A 22,374-nucleotide genomic window follows, 5' to 3' on the forward strand; every position below is an offset into this window, starting at 1 on the left:
CCGCTCCGGGGTCTCCTCAGCTGGAAATCCCTCTACCCCCGAGCTGCCTTACCGCGACTGACAGCTCAAACTTTGACCAAAAACTCGCCGCTTCCGTCACCCAAAGCTCCGTTCTTGAACCTTAAAGAAGAAAGGTGAGTTTATTTAGAGTGTTACGGGTGTTTTTGTGACAATTTATAGCCATAGTTTGGTTACATTTCGCTGACAGCGGTGGTGAGTGAGCTAGCAGTTAGCATTAGCCGACAACAAGTTGAAGTAAAGTTGAAACTCGGTGACTCAGCACTTGACATAAACTTTTACCTTTCTCGGTGCTTGTGTTCGTCTTCCCGGTGAATTAACGTGACGGTCCGGTGTTCTTCTGCGACAAACGGGTTTGGGCTTGTTCACTTTACCGGCGTCCTTCTCGGTATCGGCGAAAAACCGGTCTGAGATCTGCACTTCACGCCGCCCTCTCCCTCACTGCTGTTAACCCCAAAAGATTACATTATAAAGACATCCGGCAAGCCCCTTCAAAATAAAAGCACCAACGACATACTCACCAGAATCCGCTTTGCTGTCAAGTCGGCTTCCACACGCAAGCATTTTATTTTTTATTTAAAACTTCCAGATTCAGCCTGACTGACAACGTTTGACTTGACAGCAATTGGTGTCCCTTACTTTTCCACATCCCCCTCACTGGGCTCGCTGAGGGAAACCCATCAGGAAATACCAACTATACTAACAACGCCACTTCCTGTAAACTTTTTTTCCCCTCAGTCAAATGCGTCATGTTTAATAAAATAAAAGACTATATTTCGGGTGATCGTGTCACCGCCCTAAGCATCACAACCACGTATATCATGTTAAACTTGTTAATACTTACTATTATTTTATTTTTGCATGCAGCGGCACACTCCGCACTCTAGGTGTCTCTAGATTCCACTACATGTCATTTTACAGTACAAACCACGACCCTAGACGAAAACAACCAGGAAATGTTGTGCTTCACATGAGAAGTGAGAAGGAGCTGCCAGCTTCAAACAAAACAGGTAATAATAATAATAATAACAGTAGTAGTAGTAGTAAAAATATGTGTCTAATCTCTAAGAATTTGCAACTAGCAACGTCAGATGAAAAAATCTGATTAAAAGCATGTAAAACAAATGCAAAGACAGCAGCACACAAGACAATAAATTAAATGCAAATGTTATATTCATCAATCGACCAGACCCTGTTTTTACAGCTCTTTTCATACAGTGTAATGTAACTCACAGGATAAAACTAATTAGGGGACACCAGAGACTAAAGTAACTAGTGATGGAACAAAAACACAAAAGGAAAAAATAAAAGAAGAGGTAAATAATGTAAACCAAATAAAGGTAATACAGTAAATAAATGAAACTAATAAGAGGTTATACCGATGAAGTAAAATTGATTAAAATATATGAATAGGTGAAAACTAAAGTTGATAAAATGTACCTGTAAGCATGAGCAACATACAATAAGTAAGAGCATGCAAGTAGTTATTGGACTTAATTTTGCATTTCTTACCAAGTACAATAGCCTATGTTATATCATTTTATACAAATATGATTTCAGTTGTATTTTTTACTACTAAAACTAATCCCCCCCAAAAATGACAGATGCAGATGGAGAAGGTGATCAACTGTTTCAGGAAGAGTCCTGATGCTGTGGCCAGACTCATCTGTTTCCCATGGGCAGGTGGAGGCTCCATCCACTACGCCCGCTGGGGAAACGTCATCAGCAGCTCCGTCGAAGGTAAAAGCTGTACATTGTGAATATAATGATAACTTTATATATATACATATGTGTATATGTATATATATATATATATATATGTATATACATATACTTTGTTAATGTTTTTCCACTGTTTCTGTCTCTTTCAGTGTTTGCAGTCAAACTTCCAGGCAGAGAGGCTCGAGCCAAAGAGCCGTTCTTCCAGAACATGCAGCAGATCGTGGATGAGGTCATTGGCGCATTGTTGCCGCTGCTGAAAGAGAAGCCGTTCGCTCTCTTTGGACACAGGTACGATGACTTTTATAGCTTTATAACTCTACATCTGTCAGTTTATTCTCAGTTTAGTCTGTTTACTTTAAAAAAATCCACTATAGTCCTTCTCCTGTCCGTCATAGTTTTGGTGCCTTCACAAGTTTCGCTGTGGCAGATGCTCTGAAGAGGCTTCACAACCTCGAGCCTGTTCACATCTTCCTGTCTGGAGCTTCTGCACCTTATGTGAGTTTCTTCAACTCTGTTTCAGCTCCGTGTATCAGTCCAGATCAAATATCTGACAAAGCAGTTCATGCTTCAGAAACGATAAAAAGACCGATCACAAGCACCAGAGTCTGGACGTAAAATCAGTTTGCTCTCTTTTACAACAGACTCTCATTCTCATCACAAAATAAAAATACCTATAATTAACCTGTACAGCATGGTTGTTCATATTTTGGTTTATTTGCCTGTAATTTTGAAAGTAAAAACTTGACAATAATCCAGTTTTCTCTCAGTCAGAGACTCGTATAAAAACCCCGAAGAGAAGCGACTTAACGGACGACGATTTCCTCAAGTGGTTGATTTCCGTTGGAGGAACTCCTCCTGAGCTTCTGGCAAATCCTGAAGTCCTGAACCTCTTCCTTCCTGCTCTGAAGGCCGACCTGCACATCGTGGAGAACTACAAGTGAGCTCAGAAGATCCTTTTTGTTTCTTCTCACTCATGTTCAGCTTCATTTTAAAGTGGAGGTCTCAAGCATGTGCCCCCCCCCCCATAGAGTTCATATGGTTTCATAGGTTATGATAAGTTATTTCTGTCTTTATTTTTATTTATACATGAATTTTACATCTTAAATGTTTTTTTTATTGTGAACTACAGTATATAATGTTCCTCGTTAAAACAAACACTTTTATTTTGAAATTCTTAAAATTATAGCCATGAATATCGCTATTGTGATATAATTTTTAGCTTGTATTGCCCACCCTTACTGAACCCTTACCAAAAAGTTTGACTTCTCTCAGTCATTTGAATTTTAAAGGTATAGTGTGTGAAATTTAGCAACGTTTATTGGTAAAGTTGCATGTTGCAGCTCAGTCTTTTCAATTCAATTCAATTCAATTTTATTTGTATAGCGCCAAATCATGACATACATTATCACAAGGCACTGTACATAGACAACATCAAGGAGAGCATAGAAACCAGGTTTCAGGTTTCCCTGAACCAGCTCTAACTACAAGCTTTTCTCAGTTGTGCTGAGAGACGATGTGATGTCGCCCCCTGCAGGTGTGACAAACTTGAGAATCCATTCCTGTCCTGCCCCGTCACGTGTTTCGACGGGAAAGACGACATTCCTCACGACTTACAAGGTCAGGTGGCGAAGTCAAACGCTGTGTGTGTGTGTCACTCTAGAAGTAGAGTGGTTCTCAAAGAGTGGGTCGGGTCCCGCAGATGGGTCCCCATAACAAATGAGCTTAATTTATGTGTCTATATGTTTTGTTTTATTGTTATGATTGTTTGATTTCCTGCTCATTTACTGTATGTCCAACTAACTAACCAACAATTTATTTATGCTAAGCAGCTTGGAAAGACATGACGTCAGGAGATTTCACCGTCAGGATTCTGGACGGCGCTCATTTTTACCTAAAGGAGGCAGGAAATGAAAAACTGATCTTAGACTACGTCACAAATCATCTGGAAGCTTCACAAATGGACTATTTCTGACGACAACAACAACAACTACAAACGTTTACTTAAATCTCTTTAACTAATTAATTCAGATGGAGTTTAACGTAAAATCTGTACATTTCCGTACAGGCAGTGTAACACAAAAGTGACATTGATTACAAGTAATGTAGATGTGTGTTTTGTCTGACCCCTGACTTTTTTAAGATGAAGTCATTTTAGTACGTTTAAGTGTAAGTTTCTTGGGGTATTTGATTTTTTTAAGGGTAAATAAACTTAAAAAGTTTAAATTAACCAACATGATCATGAACCACAGGCAGGAGCCTGGGAGTGGGAAAACTCATCTGCACACGATGTACAGCCACATCTTACTTTGAAAAACATTAAACTCCCTCCTGAATATAGTAACTAATTTCAACTTTGACTCATATTTGAGCCTCTTGGGGACATTTTATTGGGTTGACAGCAGTGAATATTTAAAATAAAATACATAAAATTGACTGCGCAGATTCACATTTTCTTATTTTTCTATATTTCTAAATCCATATTTTCAGTGTTCTTCTCTGAAGACACAGATGTGAGATCATGGTGGTCCATACATGGCAAACTTCATTTGTGAATAAATATATCTTTGTCTTTTCACATGACAACTGTCCTTCAAGGTAAATTTCTAACCTCAAAGTCTTTTTTCATGAGACACGTGAACAAGAATACAAACAAAAACAACCCGTTGTGACATATAATTGTCTAAAAATGTGTTGAAGATACCTATAATTCAATTCTTCCCAGGGAAAAAAAAATGTTCACAGCTTTTTTCTTCCTGGGACAAATTACAGAGTCATTTATCCTATTGTGTGTAAAGCGTGGGGCAGATATTAACTTAAAATTACATGAAATTCCATCCTGATGTAGCAGTAAAGACATTAGTGATTATATCAAAATGAAAGTGTTTGTTTTGACATGGAACAATATATAGTTTACAATAAAAAAAACATATTTAGGATGCAAAGTGGATCTTTAAATATCGAAAACAAACACTTAAGTGGCGGGCCACCTGAAATCGATTGAGGGGCCGCATGTGGCCCATGGGCCACAGGTTTGTGACCTCTGGTGTAAAGGATTTGGAAATTCTGACTGTCCATAATTTCACTTTGAGATATCAACTGTTTAATTCTGACTTATTTTCAGATGCCCTGAATGTATGGATAGTTAATTCAAGATTATCTGTATTGCGAAAGCACATACACATGAATGGGAAAAGTTCCTCACATATACATCACACACTGGTATGGTGAAATTAGATTACAATGGAGCGAGAGATAAGGTGACTCTAATTATTATTATTTATCTAAGCACTCTGGGAAAAATTCCTCAGCTCCACTCCAAGCACATACCCTGGTATATACAGTAGAACAGTATTTTTGATATTCCTCCAAGTACCACCAGGGGAAGCTCGCATACCACTAGTGGTAGACATACCACAGCTTGAGAACTATGGCCATAATCCATTTCTAACCATAAAACCAAGACTTAATCCTTAAAAAAAGCCCTTTAAAGTTGTGAGGACCAGCTAAAATGAGAGGTTTGAATCAAAAAACACACACACCTTCATTCGGCTCAGTGAAGGGTGACAACAAGTGAAGAGCACAGAGTTTGTGGGACTGAAAACTAAAATCACACAGTGGCACAGAAAGGAAAACATTCCCTAGTCAATCTTTTTGAGAGTAGAAGGTGCAAAGTCTGAGGTCAGGGTGCTGCTACATGTCGGTTGGAGGAGGAGGAGGGGGAGGAGGCAGGTCAAAGTCCACGTCCACATCCCTCTCCCTCCGCCGCCGCTGCTGCTGCTGCTGCTGCTCTTGCTGCTGCTGCTGCTGCTGCTCTTGCTGCTGCTGCTGCACCTGCAGGATGGCTGGAGTGTCAGCCATCATGAAGGAGTCAGTGGAGCGGGTGCTGATGCGGAGTGGAGCGAGGCGGCGCAGGTTGTTGGGTGTCCACGGCAGCCTGACCTGGGCTCGCTGTGACGGCGCGACCGTGCTGCTGTCCAGCTCAGCCTCCGCCAGCCACGGCGGGATCTGCAGTGGAGCCATGGGGTCCATGTCCGGCATGAAGGCCGGGTTCTCAATTCCAGCTGTGTTCAAATTATAAAAATACGTTAGTCTGAGGCCTCATCCCAGAAATTCACCAAAACTGGTGAAAACAAGCAAAACCCAACAAAAGATAGATTGAACATTTATTCTCACAAGATGTCAGGAAACAAATAGCCCCTGACGACTTTCCCGACACTATCCTTTTCTTTTTCATTCTTAAAAAATTACACATAATGTGTTCAAACCCCCAAACCACTCTAAACGCTGTAGTATATATGTATGCCAGGCCTGTGCTTGGCGCTGTACCTCTGCCACAGAAGATGTAGAGCATGTGCATAAAGCTATGCACGCTGTAACTGCACAAAAAACTATACAAAATGTGCAGAATCTCCCAAACTTTTGTGTTTATGGGTCTTAAATCCAGATAAGATTTTAAACCTGTGGTACGTAACTTTTAAATACAAACAAACATACGTTACATTCAAACCATTGTCAGATGAGTAGACATATAGTTAAAGGAATTGGGGAAACAATCTACTCATGATTTTTCGGACTGATATCACAATGGCAAGTTGATTTACAATAATGTTTCAGTCGGCTTTTATTTCCCTTTAATCCAGACAGAGGCAGAATAACGACCACAAAAATCATCCCACAGTTACATACTGCAGTTTTAAAGTTTAAGCTATACACAAGATTATGATGGATTTTATTTTATAATTTTTTTTTACCTCCTGGTCTGTAGGTGACTCTCATGGGGAACGATTGTCCTGATGCTTCAAAACCCGACGCGCTGTCTGCTTCTGAAAACTCAAAATCTAGAAAAGAAGAAACGAGAAAATGTATTTAATGTAAGCACTGGATTCATTCTTTATATTTCTCTTTAAAACTTCAACACGATACAAACCTTCATCTCCGGAGTGGGAGCTTTTAGTTTTGTCCATTGGTTTTCCGTTTGCCATCTGGAGAAAGGTACAATAACATAAATACATTTGTAAATAACAAATTGCATATCAGCACTACAGATTAATCTGAGTCTCACACCTTTTGCTGCTGATCTTTCTTCGAATGCTTGGAAATCGTCTTTGGCGGAGCAACGCCCATCTTTGTGGACTTGAAGGACTCCAGGCGGCTCCTCATGGTCCTCTGGAAAATCTCCTGCACCTCGTTCTCATCTTCGTTGATATTGAAATGGCTGCGACTGTACCTGTGCCGGTGCTGCAAACCACAAAAGCGAAGACACAAGACGTCACATTGATCTTTTTTGAGACAAAGAGGACGTAAATGTGTCTAAGAAAAAGACTGAGCAGGGTTTACCTGTTTCCTGCTCTTGTACAGGTGCTGATGCAGCAGGTGGTGACTGTTGACATCCTCAGTTTCTCTCACACCCTTCATTGTCTGCTCGTGCATTTCCAGGCTCACTGACGGCACCGGGTTCCTTTACACGTACAAAAAAAGTATTGTGTCCTGTTAATATTCAGGCTTTTCTCATTTAACAAATGAAATACCAGCATGGTACACAGTACAAGAATAACGCAGAGACAGTTTGAGGCCACTAGATGCCAGTGTCTGCAGAAAAACCTGTTCTAATATGAGCAGATCTATTAATGAATTTAACCAGATTTAAGCAAATCTCAAATTCATGGATATATTTAGTTGGATTAAATACATCAAATTATGACGTAAGCTTAAAGTGTAACTAAACCCCTAAACTACTTTTTTCAGGTGTAAACCAATGTACTGTATCTAGTTTAGATTATTTGCTGATGCAGGTGCAAATCTTCACAGTTTAGTGTAAAGTATTGAAATTATACATCTACACATCAACATATCTACAGCTTATCTCTGGTCAAACACCAGCTACTGCATTCAGTCCACTCTCTTGTCTAATCAACACGAGGCTCGTTGTTCCAGAATCCTCCTTTTTTGCTGCAGAAGAGTGGGTTTAGTTACACTTTAAAACATAAGTTATTGTGACATTTGTTCTCACCTTACATCCGACATGTCACCGCGGTCGTCCGACATGTCGGACATGATGTCGGGCATCACCACATCGTAGTCTTCTTCAAACTTCTTCTTGAAGTTGACGATTGCACTTTCATTGCGGATGAACTCCAGGGAGCCTCTGCGTTCACCCTGCACCAGCATGACCAGAGAGTTAAATACCGTCATCAACACCTGACCTCAGATTCGTGTGTCCCTCGTCCAGACAACACACTGTAACTGTTTCGACCGCTCACCTCTGCCACGTAGCTGAGAGCATCCTTGAGGTTCAGCTGATGGAAGACACTGAAGACGTGGTCGCGGCTCTTCCTCGCCGATGGCTTCATCAAGATCCGCGACATCCACTTCTCCTCAAAGTGCTTCCACCTTTAACAACAAAATTGTGGCTTAATTCAGACTCATGCAGTCAAGAAATCTTACCAGTCACCCATTTACATACTTGTCCCTCATGTAGTTGTGTCCAATTTGTCCAGATATGTCCTCTATGGCAATAAGCATGTGGTCAAACACCTAAAGAAGAAGAAAACCTCCTCTGTAAAACTGTTTGATAGACACATTTTATGTTTAAATTTAAAAAAAACCTTTACCTTATTCTGCACTTTCTCTATAAGTGTGATCTCTGTAGCTTGTGCTCTCTTGACTTTGAGCCACATGACCAGAGGTTTCATGGTTATTCCCTGAGAAAAACAAGCACTTTTATCAGTAAATCACCTCTAAATGTAATCGACCGATGAGGCTGAATAAACAATAAGATTATTCACCTGAAAAATGACAGTGAAGTACACCACGATGAGTGTGGTGCTGATCATCAGATTCTTCTCCTTTATCTTGCTCCCATCCAGCATCACAGCCAGGCCGTATGCTACAGCCCCTCGCAGGCCACCGTAGCTCATGATCACCTGATCGATGAACTCTATGGGGACTAGCCTGAACTTGTTCAGGATCCAGGTGAGGAAAAACACACCTGTGGGGAACATGGACACACACCACATGACCTATGACATCACGATGGGCTATAGTTCCCTCAAACAGCAAAAAACCAAACATCTCACCAATTATCCTGTAGACGATGATGAAGAGGAGCGTGAGGAGGATGAAGCCCGTGTTCCAAACCCAGATTTCTTTGTCGATGGCCGAGATGCCGAGGAAGATAAAGATCATAGTCTCAGATCCATTGGCCAGAACCTTCATGCAGTATCTGACCGTGTTGACGGAGTTCTCATCCATGTTTGAATTGACGTACTTCTGGCAGCAGATACCGCAGAAGACGATGCTATGCAACAAAAACAAAGACATAAAAATCAGTATAAATAAAGATTTGGGTGTATAAAATGTTTCAGAAATCGTTCAAAAAAGTATCTGTGAAGGTTCTCAGTCATCCAAGGAGTCATTCAGGAGTTTGCTGGAGGCAACTGGACTTACTTGAGTTAGGTTTGAAGACATTTCACTTCTCATCCAGGAGGCTTCTTCAGTTCTTACTAACTGGTGGAAAATGACCCCCTTTCACATCTTGATTCAAGTGAAACCAACAACCTGAAACTGGGTCAACTTGAATACTTGAATCTAGACACTCAGAGGCTAAATACCTGGATTTTTCCACCACTTAGTGAGAAGTGAAGAACCCTCTTGGATCGGACGTGAAACATCTTCAAACTTCAAACTTAAGCAAGTCCAGTCACCTTCATTCATTAAAAGTGCAGTTTTTGTTATCATGGAGTACTAACGAGAGGATGGAAGACAGCGAGAGCATCTCAGCGGTCAGGTAGCTGAGATATCCCAGGACAAAGACGAAGCCCGGCTCGATGATCTTGATGTTTTTGGTGAATCTTGTCAGAACAGAGATCAGCAGGCCAAAAACAAAACCCATGAGGGAACCACCAAAAGCCACGACAAAGAAAGACACTGAGGAGAAAGAGAATGAAGACATATAACTCTGGACTATTTGCTGTTTAACAGACAGTGTAAACATGTCAACATGAACAAAGTCTGACCTATTCCTTTAACTATCTCTGCAGCATTAATTGCGGGTCCTCCCAATGACACGAACGCATCAAATACATTGAAGAGCACCTGAGAGAATGGAAAGAAGAAAGTGAATGCTCTTTGTTTAGGTCCTATGAATGAAAAAAACTATTTGTACGTAACATAAAGAACAGGAAATACATATAGATATAATATAATTCTATTACTCTGCTCATCTAAAATGCTTTCTGTACATATAGCTTACAGTATCTAAGGTTTAAAAGTGTTTGCATTAGACTTCATGTCTTGTAAGTGTGCTTTTCAAAAGACAGATGCCTGAGCAAAATGAAACTGTTCCACTTCTTACGAACAATATGAGGTAAAGAGCAGTTGCCCCCGGTCTGCGAGATACGAACCACTGTCACGCCATCGTTGAGCAGCGACTCTCCAAACACCATAATGAAGAGGACCTCGTTGACATGGACCTGCTCGAACACGGCAATGACGGCTACAGGGTCCACCGCGGCGATGAGACTGCCGAAGAGAAGATACTGCAGCAGGCCGACCTCTATGTTACCTACAGCAAATGACATGGGCAGGGAGTTTAGTCACTGGAAAAGGAAATGAAAACAAGCTGGATTTTAAATCCAACAACAGACTCCTTATATATAGGTAAAGGATGTTCATTGGATAAAATCTACACCTGTTTAAACATAAGTCTATATTTAGAATATTCACTGCTTTATTACACCATTAGGCCTTGTTTTCCAACAGAAAAAAAGTTTGTGTCGCTAACCATCCAACACCAAAGTCCAGGGAAAGTGATTAAGAAAATCAACATTTTTAACCAAGAAAGGACACAGGAGCTGCTGGTCTGCTGCTGCCTCTTGTGGTCAGTTTGTGTCACTGAGGTAAATCAAAATGAAGGATTTCAATCACCAAAGTCACATAATAACAAATTTAACTGACTGATTAGAGCAGCAGTGAATCAACAACCCCTGTGTACTCTATTTAAAATGTATTATTTTCTCTACGGACTTTGGTGTGGGCAAGTGAGCGGTTTACAAAGCAACACAAACTTAAATTTCTAGTCAGAAAAGGCTGTTTAACAGGAAGACAATATGTTCCTGACATATCTAAGACTTAAGATGGCAAATTTTGTGAGGTAAGCCATTTGTTAAGTAGCTGAAATTTGATGTGGGCTTTTCCCCACGCTAGCATGCCTGTTTTATTGTAGCCCATTAAAGAAAAGGCTGTCCTACTGGGAGACAAAGCAGCAAATATATTCTTGACATGTCTACGACTTAAGCTGGCATGGATTTTATTCGGTAAGCCATTTGTTAAGTTGTGGAAATCTGATTTTCTTTGTCAGTGAGAGCTAGCTTGTCTGTTTTATGCTAGTTATATGCGTGGAAACATTAACTATCATATTAAAGCTGCTGTCAATGATACACTTAAGTTAAAGTATGTGTTATAGCTCTTGATTGTGAGTACCATCACTGATCTTGCATGTTTGCTCAGTAAAATCTCAAAGTCTCTAGAGTTCTGGATCCACAACGAGCTGTTCGTTCTTTGCTCAAGGGGTTAGGCTAACATTTGTTAGATAATAATTACCCTAGTCCCTCACCAAATGTGTTCAGGTGGTGATGGAGGGATGCTAACTACAGCAACAAACAGGGAGTTACCAAATTGATTAATTGAAGGAAGTGTTACCTCCCTTTACTCTAGGTGTTGATATGCTGTTTCACTTTAGTATTAGGCATTTTCCACCTGACCAACATTTTATCTGGAGGCTAGTCCTAACACAATAATTTGAATGTTACTTCTACATATGTGACATTTACATACACATTTAGGCACTTACCCATGGCTCCTCCCATGTGACACCCCCACAGCGACAGCCCCACACTGGCGGCGTTCCAGCAGGTCCCGATGATGGCGTAGATTATGATGGCCCCCAGGTTGCTGAAGAAGAGCTTGTTTGGCATGGTGTAGCCCGCATCCAGGATGACTTGAGGCAACAGGTAGAAGAAGAACACTTCCGGCGTCAGTGTGAAAGTCTGTTTCTTGTCCGCGCCCCAGATCATCCCACCCAGGATAAATCCGAAGCAGATGAGCAGGGCACTCTCCGGGATTATGCTGGTCACATGGTGGTTGGCCTCAATGACTGAATGAGGAAAGGAAAAAAATAAAATAAAATTCAACATGAGGCTTTTTCTAGTCCACATTTTCCCAAACTTATTAAAAAAGGGAAGCACAACATCAGAGAACATTACATTGAAATTCAAATATTTTGTTCCTGTAACTAATGAATAATTATAAATAATCGGATGTACATTGGTCATTGATAGACCCTATGTTGTGTTTATCTAAAGTCAATTAAATACACATTTTATTGTCACCAGAAGGGGAATCCTTTCTCAGACAAAAGTGCTACAACAGCTGGACATGTAAAGGACATATAATTCCCTCAAACGATAAAAGGGTAAAAAAAAATATAGGCAAAATCTGATATTATATGCTGAACACTGACGGGTAAAAGTAAGATTGCCTCAGTAGTAGATTTACACACAACTACCATCAAGTAATAATTAGACAAAAATCTTCAGATTTGGAGTTAGACCATTCCGTTTGTCACTAGAAGATAAATCTAAAACTTCTTTTGAGGTAAATGATCAACTGCTGCTCTTCAGTTGAGAAGGTGTCACTTTCTATTCTGGGAATATGATTAACCATGGTGGAAATGTCCACAACTCTCCCTCTGTGTAACTAAAGACGCACTTTTGCTTAAAGGCTTCTCGACTTAATGACCTCACAAGTGTGACTCAAGATTATTTAATCATAAAACGCACTCAACCACGGCAACATTTCAAAATAAGCACTGACTGATTTCTGTTCTGGCCCGCAGCACAAAAGTTGAATATTAAGTTGCGGGAAAACATTGGCCTGTTAGACAATGTTTCAGTGCTGTGTTTGTATTTGTGCATGTGTGTCGAAACCAAATACATAACACAGCTCATTCAGTTCCGTCCAAGGTTGGATGACTTAACTGACTCTGGTCCAGTCCATGAACCCATAGTGGTCATCAACTGGTGGCTCGTGGGCCAAAACTGGATAGCCAGCATAAATATGTGACCTGGTAGAAGAATTCAAAATCAGATTTTTGAATATTTTTAAAAACCTAGTGCCTTTTATTGTGGAAAAAAAGAGTCAACGGGCAGTTTTAAGACACAAGTATACTACAAAAATGTTTTTTTAAGAAAGTAAAATAAGGTAAACGGCTGGGAAATTATTCTTATTTTTGGCCTAAAAACATTTTACACTTGAGAACTCACAAAGAAAAAGTATATTTGTCTTTGTTCTCTTTGTTTCTAAGATATCACAGCTTACTTTAAGGTTTTAATTGCTAGTAATTAGCTAAAACCAATTCTTTGCTTGTAAGTACAAATTTCTTACATTTTGGGCCTGCCATTTCCTGTTTTATCGTTATTTTCCAAACAATGCTGTTCGAAAAGGAAAAGGGGGGCTGCAGATTTACAAGCTAGTTTTAAGTTTTCTAGCCAAGCAAAATTTGCACACCCCATTCTTTTACTTTATTCAAGAACATTTGGCTTATTTCAGGTTGGGCTGTTTTTACAGCGTAACAGTCTGTGGCAAATTGATGTTAAATCTTTGAAACCAACACTTACATTTGATAAGATTTAATAGTTTGGATTTGAAGTGAAGAGCAAAGGTTCACCCCTGTCATATGACTTGTAAATAGTCTGCATTTATATAATACACTTTAAGTCTTCATGACAACTTAAAACACTTTACACTACATTCACCTCTTTGTTATTCATCCTTTCCAATGCTCTTCACTCCACTGCCCTCTAGGAGGCGTGATTTGAAGCTTGAGATACGCAGTTTGACTGGTGCTATCACACCTTTCTGAAACCGCTCATTCTCAAAAAACAATTCCTACTGCTACAACACACCTGATTCAAATGGTCAGCTCATCAACAACACTGAAAAAGCATGATAACGAATCACTAATTTGAATCAGGTGTGATCTTTTCTGCATTTAAGGAAACTGAATCTGAATTTCATCACTGTTACCATTAAATTTAAACCTGTAGGTTTCACTGCTTGTAGTGTTGAAAAATTCAACAACGTGTAATTCATCTCAGCAATGTGCCACTACACGCATGAGCATGCGTCAAAACTCCGTCTGGAACAGTGTGTGGTCTTGATAACACACATTCATCTTCAGTCAGTTTGTTGCAACATTAGAGGCTGTTCTCAAAATAGAGAGAGAAAAAGACATAACTGCTCTGGGGTTTTTTTTCAATTACATTCTCAAAATAAGTGAAAGGAACATTACATAAACATAGAATTATCACACAAAGTTTAAAGTGTTGATAGTGATGTTGTATTATTTTGTTTTTAATGAAAAACCTGATGTGAATTAGCGAGTTTGACTCATTTGTCAAAAGGTCAGCTGTGTGTTAAACTTGTTATTAGTGATGTTTTCTCTTAATTGAAGCTATTTTTTAATGACTTTATAATGTAGAACATGATGCACACAAGATTTCTAATGATACTTTTAGAGATTATTTAATAAAGCTACTTAACTTACTTTAATACTGTGTCTTTCTGTGATTTAGTAGGCAAATTTGGCTCAAGAAAACATCAGTGGGGGAATATTTATGTCAGATCTTACAACTTACAACAACAGCGGTTTAAGACTTGGCTCTAGGTTTAGGTTTAAGTTAGGGATAGAGGGATCAGGGTTTGAGTTAAGCATTTAGTCAAGATAGGGAACACATCATGTCTTTAAATGTCCTCACCACAGTTGAAATCAAGTCATCAAGTGTTTGAGTCGAAGTCATCAGTCACCGAGTCTTAGTCCAAATCATCAGTGCCCGAGTCTTAGTCCAAGTCATCAGTGTCCAAGTCTTAGTCCAAGTCATCAGTGCCCGAGTCTTAGTCCAAGTCATCAGTGCCCGAGTCTCAGTCCAAAGTCATCAGTGCTCAAATCTGAGTTCAGGTCCAGGTCAGCTGTGTGTCTAAGTCAAATCAAGCGTCCTGGAAATCAATACTTGAGTTTAACTCAAGTTTGAAACCTGGATTCAAGTTACTGGTCCTCACAATTATACTAACACTGAAGAGTTAGAATGTTTCTTCATTCTTCATCATTCTCTGTGATAAACAACATCTGACAGTTTACATCTCAATGACATTTACATACCCATCTTCCCCAAAAAAGCCACCAGTATCCACAGAGCGATTAGATAGGGCTTTTCCACGTGGTGCCACTTAAAGGTCACGATGGGGACTTCAGTGATGCTGGAGCCATGACCATGTTGGCTTTCTGTCGAGTTTGAGTGATACCCTGGGTGCCCGTCCTTCACCTGCGTGACCCCCCGCAGGGGCAGCAGCAGCAGGACTGACCCCAGCAGCCAGACATGCACAAATCCACACAGTCGCATTGGATCAAATAAGTAAATAAACCACAATGAGGGAGAAAATAGAAAAATCCCTAGTCTTTACTCGCAGAAGCTGCGTGTTTAAATGTTGACGCCAAGGCCAGAGTGAAGTGTGTCACATATCTTACACCTGCATTTCTTTTCTAATCGTGTGCTTCCTTTGTCTTTCTCACTATCTTTTTCCACAACTCTTCCCTCTCTACTGTTTCATCCCTCTATCTTATACTCTCCGTGACCCTGTGGGTGTGTGTGTGTCCTCACTCCTCCACAGACTGTGGTCAGCAACCGTGCAGAGGATTCAGAAGCATGCCAGACACCAAACTCAGCCTTTTATCTGTACAGTATCTCCTATATGGCCAAGGTTGTGTGTGTGTGTGTGTGTGTGTGTGTGTGTGTGTGTGTGTTTGATGGGAGGAGAGTGACGGATGTTCAAAAAGGTCTCCAGTTATTTAGTCACGTTTAAAACACTCACCAGTCCTTGTTTTTTTTCCGGTCTCTAACGTTGACACATTGACACCTTTTCTGTGTGTGTGTGTGTGTGTACTTGTATTTCTTACCTCTTTAGGATGGACATAAACTTCAACCTTGTCAGGACCAGCAGCAGTCCCCATGGAGACCAAAACCTGGTCCTAATGAGTTAGAGCCTCATCTCTGAGGAACTGGTGAAGTTTAGAGATAAGATTTGAATTGTGGTTCAGTCAAGGTTAGAGTTAGTCTTCAACTGGTTATGGTTCAGGTTAGGGATAAGGTTTAATTTAGGCTGTCCAAATGAAGAGGATTCAGTGTGGGGACATTTTGTCTGGTCCCCATAACTTTAAAGGGCTTTTTCAGGGTTAAGACCTGGTTTTAAGGTTAGAATTAGGCTTAGTGTTAGTGTCAGTCATTTAGTTGTGATGGTTACGGTTAGAGCTAAGATTTTAATTGTGGGTCAGTAGAGATTAGTCTTCAACTGGTTAGGGTTAGGTACTTAGTTGTGATGGTTACGGTTACGATAAGGGGTTATGGAATACATTATGTGCATAATTGTACATGTGTGTTCCAGGTCTTTCTGTTATGTTGTGGGGACCTACATCTGTTCACACACTCACATTATGGGGACTTGTGTCCCTTATGGGGACAAATATCAAGTCCCTATAGCAAAAATTATTATATAGGTCAGTATCTTCATGAGGACCAAATAAAAATATAAACCATAGAAAGCGAGGATATTTTGTCTGGTCCTCTGGTCCAAGGGCCTTTTGGGGGTTAAGACCTGGTTTTAGAGTTAGAATTGGTTTTAGGTTAGACATTTAGTTGTGATGTTTAAGGTTAGGTTAATGGGCGATAGGGAATGCAACATGTCTATCAGTGTCCTCAGTGAGAACGCGGCACAAGAATGTGTGTGTTTGTGCGATTTAGGGAGTGACAGGTCAGAGGTCATGTTGTCATTTGAGAGCTGCAGAGCACCTGTTGAGGTGTTGAGGAATATTTCCATCTCCACGCTCTTTGTGGAGTAATGATTGACGCTGACGTTGCTCAATCTTGGTTAAAGACTTGCCCGTGACGTGAGAGACAGCTCTCCTCCACCTTTCATGGTGTCACCTCATCGTAGATTCCCTCATTTCATACTAAAACCAGGTGTCATATGATCGTAACATTGATAAGCGTGTTCTTTTGTTTTGTCCTGACCTTTTGGTATTTCTTAAAACGATGATGCACAGACTTTAAAGGGACAAAGTTGAGAAAAATACACTGAATCTATTTTCATAGACTCATACTCACTCATAGTTCTTAATTCCTGTTTGTCATGCAAACACTTTCTAACAATTAGCTTTATGGTCCAGTGTGTAACATTTAGGAGGCAGGTTTATGAGCAAATGAAAGGACTTGCTTTACAGAGCAAGGCCTTTGCTTTGTGCCGCCAAGGGATAATGGTGCATTTCAGTTGTAGTCGGAAGTCGGAATCTCCTCAACTCAAATTTCCAACTTTGAAATTTGGAGCAACATCACAACCAACACAGTTTGTGTGCACACAAACTACCGTGTAGAGCATTTTTACCAACTGGTATTGCTAACAATGGCTAACCCAAAACACGTTTGCATCCATGTTTTTTCCCCGACTTCCCAACTGGAACTCAGTTCACTTGGAAGTGACGTCATTCCCTCTCAAGAGGGGCCAGAATCAGCCCTTTTAACTTTGTATTTTGTTGCATTTTTTACTGACATCTCTTGCATTTCTCATCCAAACAACACCAAAGACACCATCATGTCGGAATAGAAAAAGGACCTTCCTCAAACTGTTGGAAGCATGGTATTGTAAACAAAATGTCTTGGTATGGACTTCAATTCAATACTTAACATAGGTGTGGCCAAATAGTTTTGTCCATATAGTGATACTGTACTGATTCACTGCACTTGCTGCGTCATGACTGGATGTTTTTGGTCGACAGTCGCGTCCTGTGTGAGACAGACAAAAGGATAATGGCCTCATTGGTACAAAACTGGTTTTCATGATTTGAAATGGAAGCTCCCACACAGGTGTCACTCTGCATGTCTCTGTATAGAGCAAAAACAAATGGCACCTTTTAAAGATTATTAACTAAATTGAGTTATATATTCACTATTAAGTTAGAATAATTCCAGCATAAGGACTTAGCGACTGTATTTGATAACAGCTTGTTGATTTCTGGTTGGTTTTAAATGCGGTAATCGGAACATTTAGCCGCTCAGTCGAGCATGAGCTCCCTCTGGACATGCAGCCTTATTAACTAATGACCTATAATAGATCCTACTGAACAGACAAGAGAGGGGAACTTTATAATAAAGGGCAGACAAAGGTCATTTTAGTACAGGGAGCAGTTCCCAGCAGTGGTTTGTCAGGTCAAGCTGCTGCGAAATACAGTTGTGTCATGTTTCTGCAACGTTATGAAGCATAAAATGAGTAAAAACTAAGTTTTTATGAGTTTCAAAAGAACCAGTGTTTTAAAAAAGCAAACCACTGTGAGTGGCAATAAATCTATTGTTCCTGTTTTTGAGATTTTTTCCAATCCTTTCCTAAATAATAGTTTCAAAATGTTTTCTTAGATAATTGTCATGAACCAAAAAGTCTTTTAACCAATAAATCCTACAAAAAGAAAATAGTATATTATCTTCTGAATATGTTTTTAAAATCTGTTCCTAAAGAGTGGAGTAGAACCCACAGATGGATCACAAGAGATTTTTTTTGGGTCCTCAACCAAATTTGCAGAATTTTCCCAACCTTTTAGTTAAGAGTTTTTTGAATATTGAATGACATGCATAAAATAAAATTTTAATTGTATTTACCATATATCTAGGTCATAGGAGGTCAGACCAGATGTATAATGTTATAATCCACCGTCTAAAAAAGGGTGAAATGGAATATATCTTGTTTGTACCACATGTGTAAACCTGTATTTACTGTCAAGTGTCCTTCAGTTAGCATCAACAAAACAGAAATAATAGGACACGCACCTACAGTAAAAAAAAACATTTAGAGGGCCACTGGATCAATTCATAAGATGAAAAGAAAGTGGTTCTATTGGTCGCCCTGTTTGGACTATCTATCTGTGCAATTATTGCCACATTTATAGTAGTCAGTGCAATAAAAACATCAGATGAAGCGTGAACACATCTGAGAAACCTGCGCTATATGCCCTCAGTGCTTTTAGACTTTTTGAATTTTAAATTATACAATTAACTTTAAATGATTTTTTTCCCCACAAAAGCGTCATCAGAAACTTTGAAATCAAAGTCACTTTTCTCTTCATCCATAATAATAATACTCTCTCTCTCTCTCTCACTGACAGGTTACTTTGAGTAGAGACAATGTTGCGGCCACAGATTTACTGAAATTATATTTGTAGATTATACAAAACATGTACATGATTGTGTTTGCCTTCATTGATTTTCCACAGCTTCATTCCATACAAAAAATACAGTCCCTTATTTATATAAGTGGGGGTGTATACGAACACACACACACACACACACAGTTGTCAGCATGCTCATGCATTGACATTGTCCACATTGCCTCCCTCTGTTGTGTATACACGAAATGTTAATTGCAATTTTCTGTGATCACAACAGGATGAGTTCAGTGCAGTGTGATATTCAGCAGAGGTCAAACTTTTAACATATGTTCATCCCTGTACAATCAAAGCTTAAGAGAGGACAAAAACATGCAGGATTATAAGGGTTTTCAAATCCTGAATCTTAGAACGAGGTGAGGAAATCAGACTTTAGTCCATCCCAGCATTAACTGTGCACTCTCTGTTCCCTGCCTATGCTTCTCACCCCAAAATGTTGCTTAGCTGGAGTTCTTATAACTATCTTGTAAATCTAACCACTTTAAAACTGTCTTAAAAGTACAAAAAAAATTATATTTTCTTTTCTCTGGGAGCATTCATGTATGTATACAGCAGTAGCGCAGGGGTGGGCGGAGCCAAGAGGCAATTTTAAGCAAATGATTTGGCAGGAATTTAATATAAACATAATTATTTGAGTGTATAATGAATTTTCATTACCACAGAAATAACTGTTTATATTTACACAAGGACTGGGTCTTGTCAGAAGAAGAAGCCGCCATTTTGGATCTACATTTTTTTTAAAGCCCTGTTTCCGTCATGGAACAGTACAATATGGTTTGGAATAGTAAAGTCCTCAGTCAGGCTTGAGTTTCTATGAGAACAGTACCTTTGGCCGTGACGTATGTAGCATGACGTTGTACCAGTGCGCCGACAACAACATTGAACTCGACCCAACGGATGACAACAGAGCAGCTTTTTTTTTCGGCTCGGTTTGTGGTTGTTTGACTCAACAAGACGACAAACTTTATATGAGAATAGACCATAGGGGCTGAACAAACACCGGTCACAAGGGAGTGAAGCTTCTCTGTCACCTAGTCAGCTAACAGTTGTGGGTTCCGCACCACCCGTACTGTACCGTACCATTACTCTGGTACCCCAAGGGAAGGGTACCGAAAAATGGAAAATGGAATGGTTGGAGCTGGCTATTCTGGTCGTGTTCCTGATAGAAACGCAAGAAATTCTTAAATACCGAACCAAACTGAACCTTTCCACTCAGTGGAAACAAACCATAGAGCAGTGTTTTTCAATCCTGGTCAGTTTGACACACCTGATTCAAATAGTCAGCTCATCAACAAGCTCTGCACAAGCCTGGTAGCTAACCCATTTATTTCAATCAGGTGTGTTGGAGCAGGGAAACGTCTAAAACATGCAGGGCAGTCCCGAGGAACCAGGATTGAGAAACACTGCCATAGAGGACAAACTCAGCACCTTTTAGGTTTTAACAATAACTGAAGGTTACCATAGTTTCTGCAACATGCAACTTCCCCAATGATGTTCCTAAATCCTACACACTGTACCATTAAGTGTTTGACTGCAAGACTTTTCACTACACTGGTCTTGTTCTCGTTCAGTGTCATGTAATGTAGTTAACAGGACACATGGGTCCTCCAAACACAGAACATGATGGAACTCACTGAGTTTGCACATCCAGCAGACCAGGATCCACAGGGCCACCAGGTACGGGGCGGTCACATGGTGCCACTTCCAGGTCACAATAGGCAGAGTAGTGATGGGTTCTCCTCCGTGAGCATCATGACCGCTGTCCGAGCTTGAGCTTGAGGTGGAGGTCGAGGTGGAGGTCTCGCCGGGGTCACTGCTGTGCTCGTCACTGGCCAGACTCGGGTGTGCGGCCAGCATCAGCAGCACGGACAAAAAGAGGGCAAATCTCCACGTCACTGCCATGTTTGAATTAAGATTGTTTCACAAAGTCTCAGGCAACTGTTGACTCAACATGAGCAAGTCGTCTTTCAGTCATGTCTCCACATTTCCTCCTTCCCTCCTTCCATGTCTTACATTCACTAACTTTCTTCTTCTTACATATGTCCACATCTTTACCTAGCCACCGAATGACCCCCTCCCTCCCTCGCTCCCTCGCTCCCTCCCTCTTCCCTCCTCCTCTCTCCTCTCAGGCAGGTGATAACACCTTTTCACACCAGGTGAAGCTCAGCCCGTCCTAATGCTTTTTTTTTGTTACCTCCCACTTTGGAGCCAGACCAGCTTGTTTGTCCACTTTGATCAATGGAAGAATTGATGCGCTTGTCCTTTCTTTATTCTTTATTCAACACAGTCAGAACCTTCCCTATACTATCTCTTTTTTTGTTGTTCTAATAAAGTTTCTCGTACAGAAGACAAAATAAAATTCACCAGACCCAATTTAAAGCTGCAGTGTGTAACTTTTAGTGTTGTTGTTTTATAAATTGTTGTTGATGTTATAATTCTGCCTCTGTTTAAGGTTTGTGTAACGTTATTTGCCTGCACTGCAAAAACACCCTTACTTGGAATAAATCAATATTCCTAAATTTGATTTAATGTTTCTTGTATTAAGGAAAACAATCAGCAAATGGGGTGAGCTTAAGCTTTTTAAGTTGTTCGTGATTAGGTTGACTTTAAGAATACATACCTTGACTGTAAGAATAAGGTAATTTTGCTTGTCTAGAATTCTTAAAACTAGCTTGTAAATCTACAGCCACTTAAATACTTTAATGTGCCTGAAAACTCAAAAGAAAAAAAATGCCCAAAAACATTTGATATATAAGAATATATATATTCTTTTTACTAAGCTAAGCTAACATATATATGCACAAATATCAGGTTTAATTAAGTCATAAAGTGCATGTGGTGACAGACAGATCTGTATAATAACTGTTCTGAAAGTTCTTAATCCAGACATTAACAGCATTGCAGCAAAATTCTTTGCCACATCATTTAGCAGTTTGGTGAGATTAACACACTAGGTTTTACTGTTTATGCCACACAAGTCAACAAGGCTTTTTTTTTTTACTGTTTTGAACATCTATTTTTGCAGTACATTTGCAGTACATGACTCATTTAATGGGGGAACACCTTGAAATCACATGTAAAAAAAATGATTGATGTAATTGAACATTCATTTCTGGAAACAAATCAGGAAGCAGTGAAGATTTATGGTCCTGTTCTTTGATACTATCCCATAATTTTAGTCACAGTTCCAGAGAACATGATTGCTCTCTCTCGCTCTAAGAATTATATGTGATACGTGTTTGATGATTATAGGAACTGGACTGAGTTCAAGTAGGTGATTATGTCAGAGATTGTGGAGAGCTGTACTGTTTACC

General features: G+C 39.9%; 2 protein-coding genes across 5 annotated transcripts; one reads left to right on the forward strand and one right to left on the reverse strand.

Moving 5' to 3' along the window:
- The first annotated feature begins 2 nt into the window (after positions 1–2).
- Positions 3–4,173, forward strand: olah (oleoyl-ACP hydrolase). 3 transcript variants are annotated; one of them, XM_058618383.1, is made up of 7 exons: positions 52–134; positions 886–1,028; positions 1,623–1,758; positions 1,890–2,028; positions 2,136–2,235; positions 2,508–2,677; positions 3,275–3,712. In XM_058618383.1, the coding sequence occupies exons 3-7, from the start codon at positions 1,623–1,625 to the stop codon at positions 3,507–3,509; spliced, it is 780 nt and encodes a 259-aa protein (XP_058474366.1). In that variant the 5' UTR covers positions 52–134; positions 886–1,028; the 3' UTR covers positions 3,510–3,712. The 3 variants fall into 3 exon arrangements, with proteins under 3 accessions (XP_058474367.1, XP_058474366.1, XP_058474368.1); XM_058618385.1 differs by lacking the exon at positions 52–134 and having other exon boundaries at positions 914–1,028; positions 3,275–3,357; positions 3,570–4,173; XM_058618384.1 differs by lacking the exon at positions 886–1,028 and having other exon boundaries at positions 3–134.
- LOC131446956 (sodium/hydrogen exchanger 3-like) lies at positions 4,099–21,109 on the reverse strand. Of its 2 annotated transcripts, none has more exons than XM_058618367.1 (16): positions 20,695–21,109; positions 11,591–11,893; positions 10,143–10,303; positions 9,756–9,834; positions 9,489–9,666; positions 8,817–9,037; positions 8,526–8,728; positions 8,352–8,441; positions 8,204–8,274; positions 8,001–8,130; positions 7,751–7,896; positions 7,078–7,198; positions 6,805–6,978; positions 6,668–6,722; positions 6,492–6,578; positions 4,099–5,801 (listed from the first exon to the last, which is right to left on the reverse strand). In XM_058618367.1, exons 1-16 carry the CDS (start codon positions 20,960–20,962, stop codon positions 5,431–5,433), a joined length of 2,658 nt encoding a protein of 885 aa, XP_058474350.1. In that variant the 5' UTR covers positions 20,963–21,109; the 3' UTR covers positions 4,099–5,430. The 2 variants fall into 2 exon arrangements, with proteins under 2 accessions (XP_058474350.1, XP_058474351.1); XM_058618368.1 differs by lacking the exon at positions 20,695–21,109 and adding an exon at positions 14,957–15,582.
- Between the last annotated feature and the right edge of the window lie 1,265 nt (positions 21,110–22,374).

The sequence above is a fragment of the Solea solea genome, chromosome 20 (genome assembly GCF_958295425.1).
Source record: "Solea solea chromosome 20, fSolSol10.1, whole genome shotgun sequence".
Classification (NCBI taxonomy): Eukaryota; Metazoa; Chordata; class Actinopteri; order Pleuronectiformes; family Soleidae; genus Solea; species Solea solea.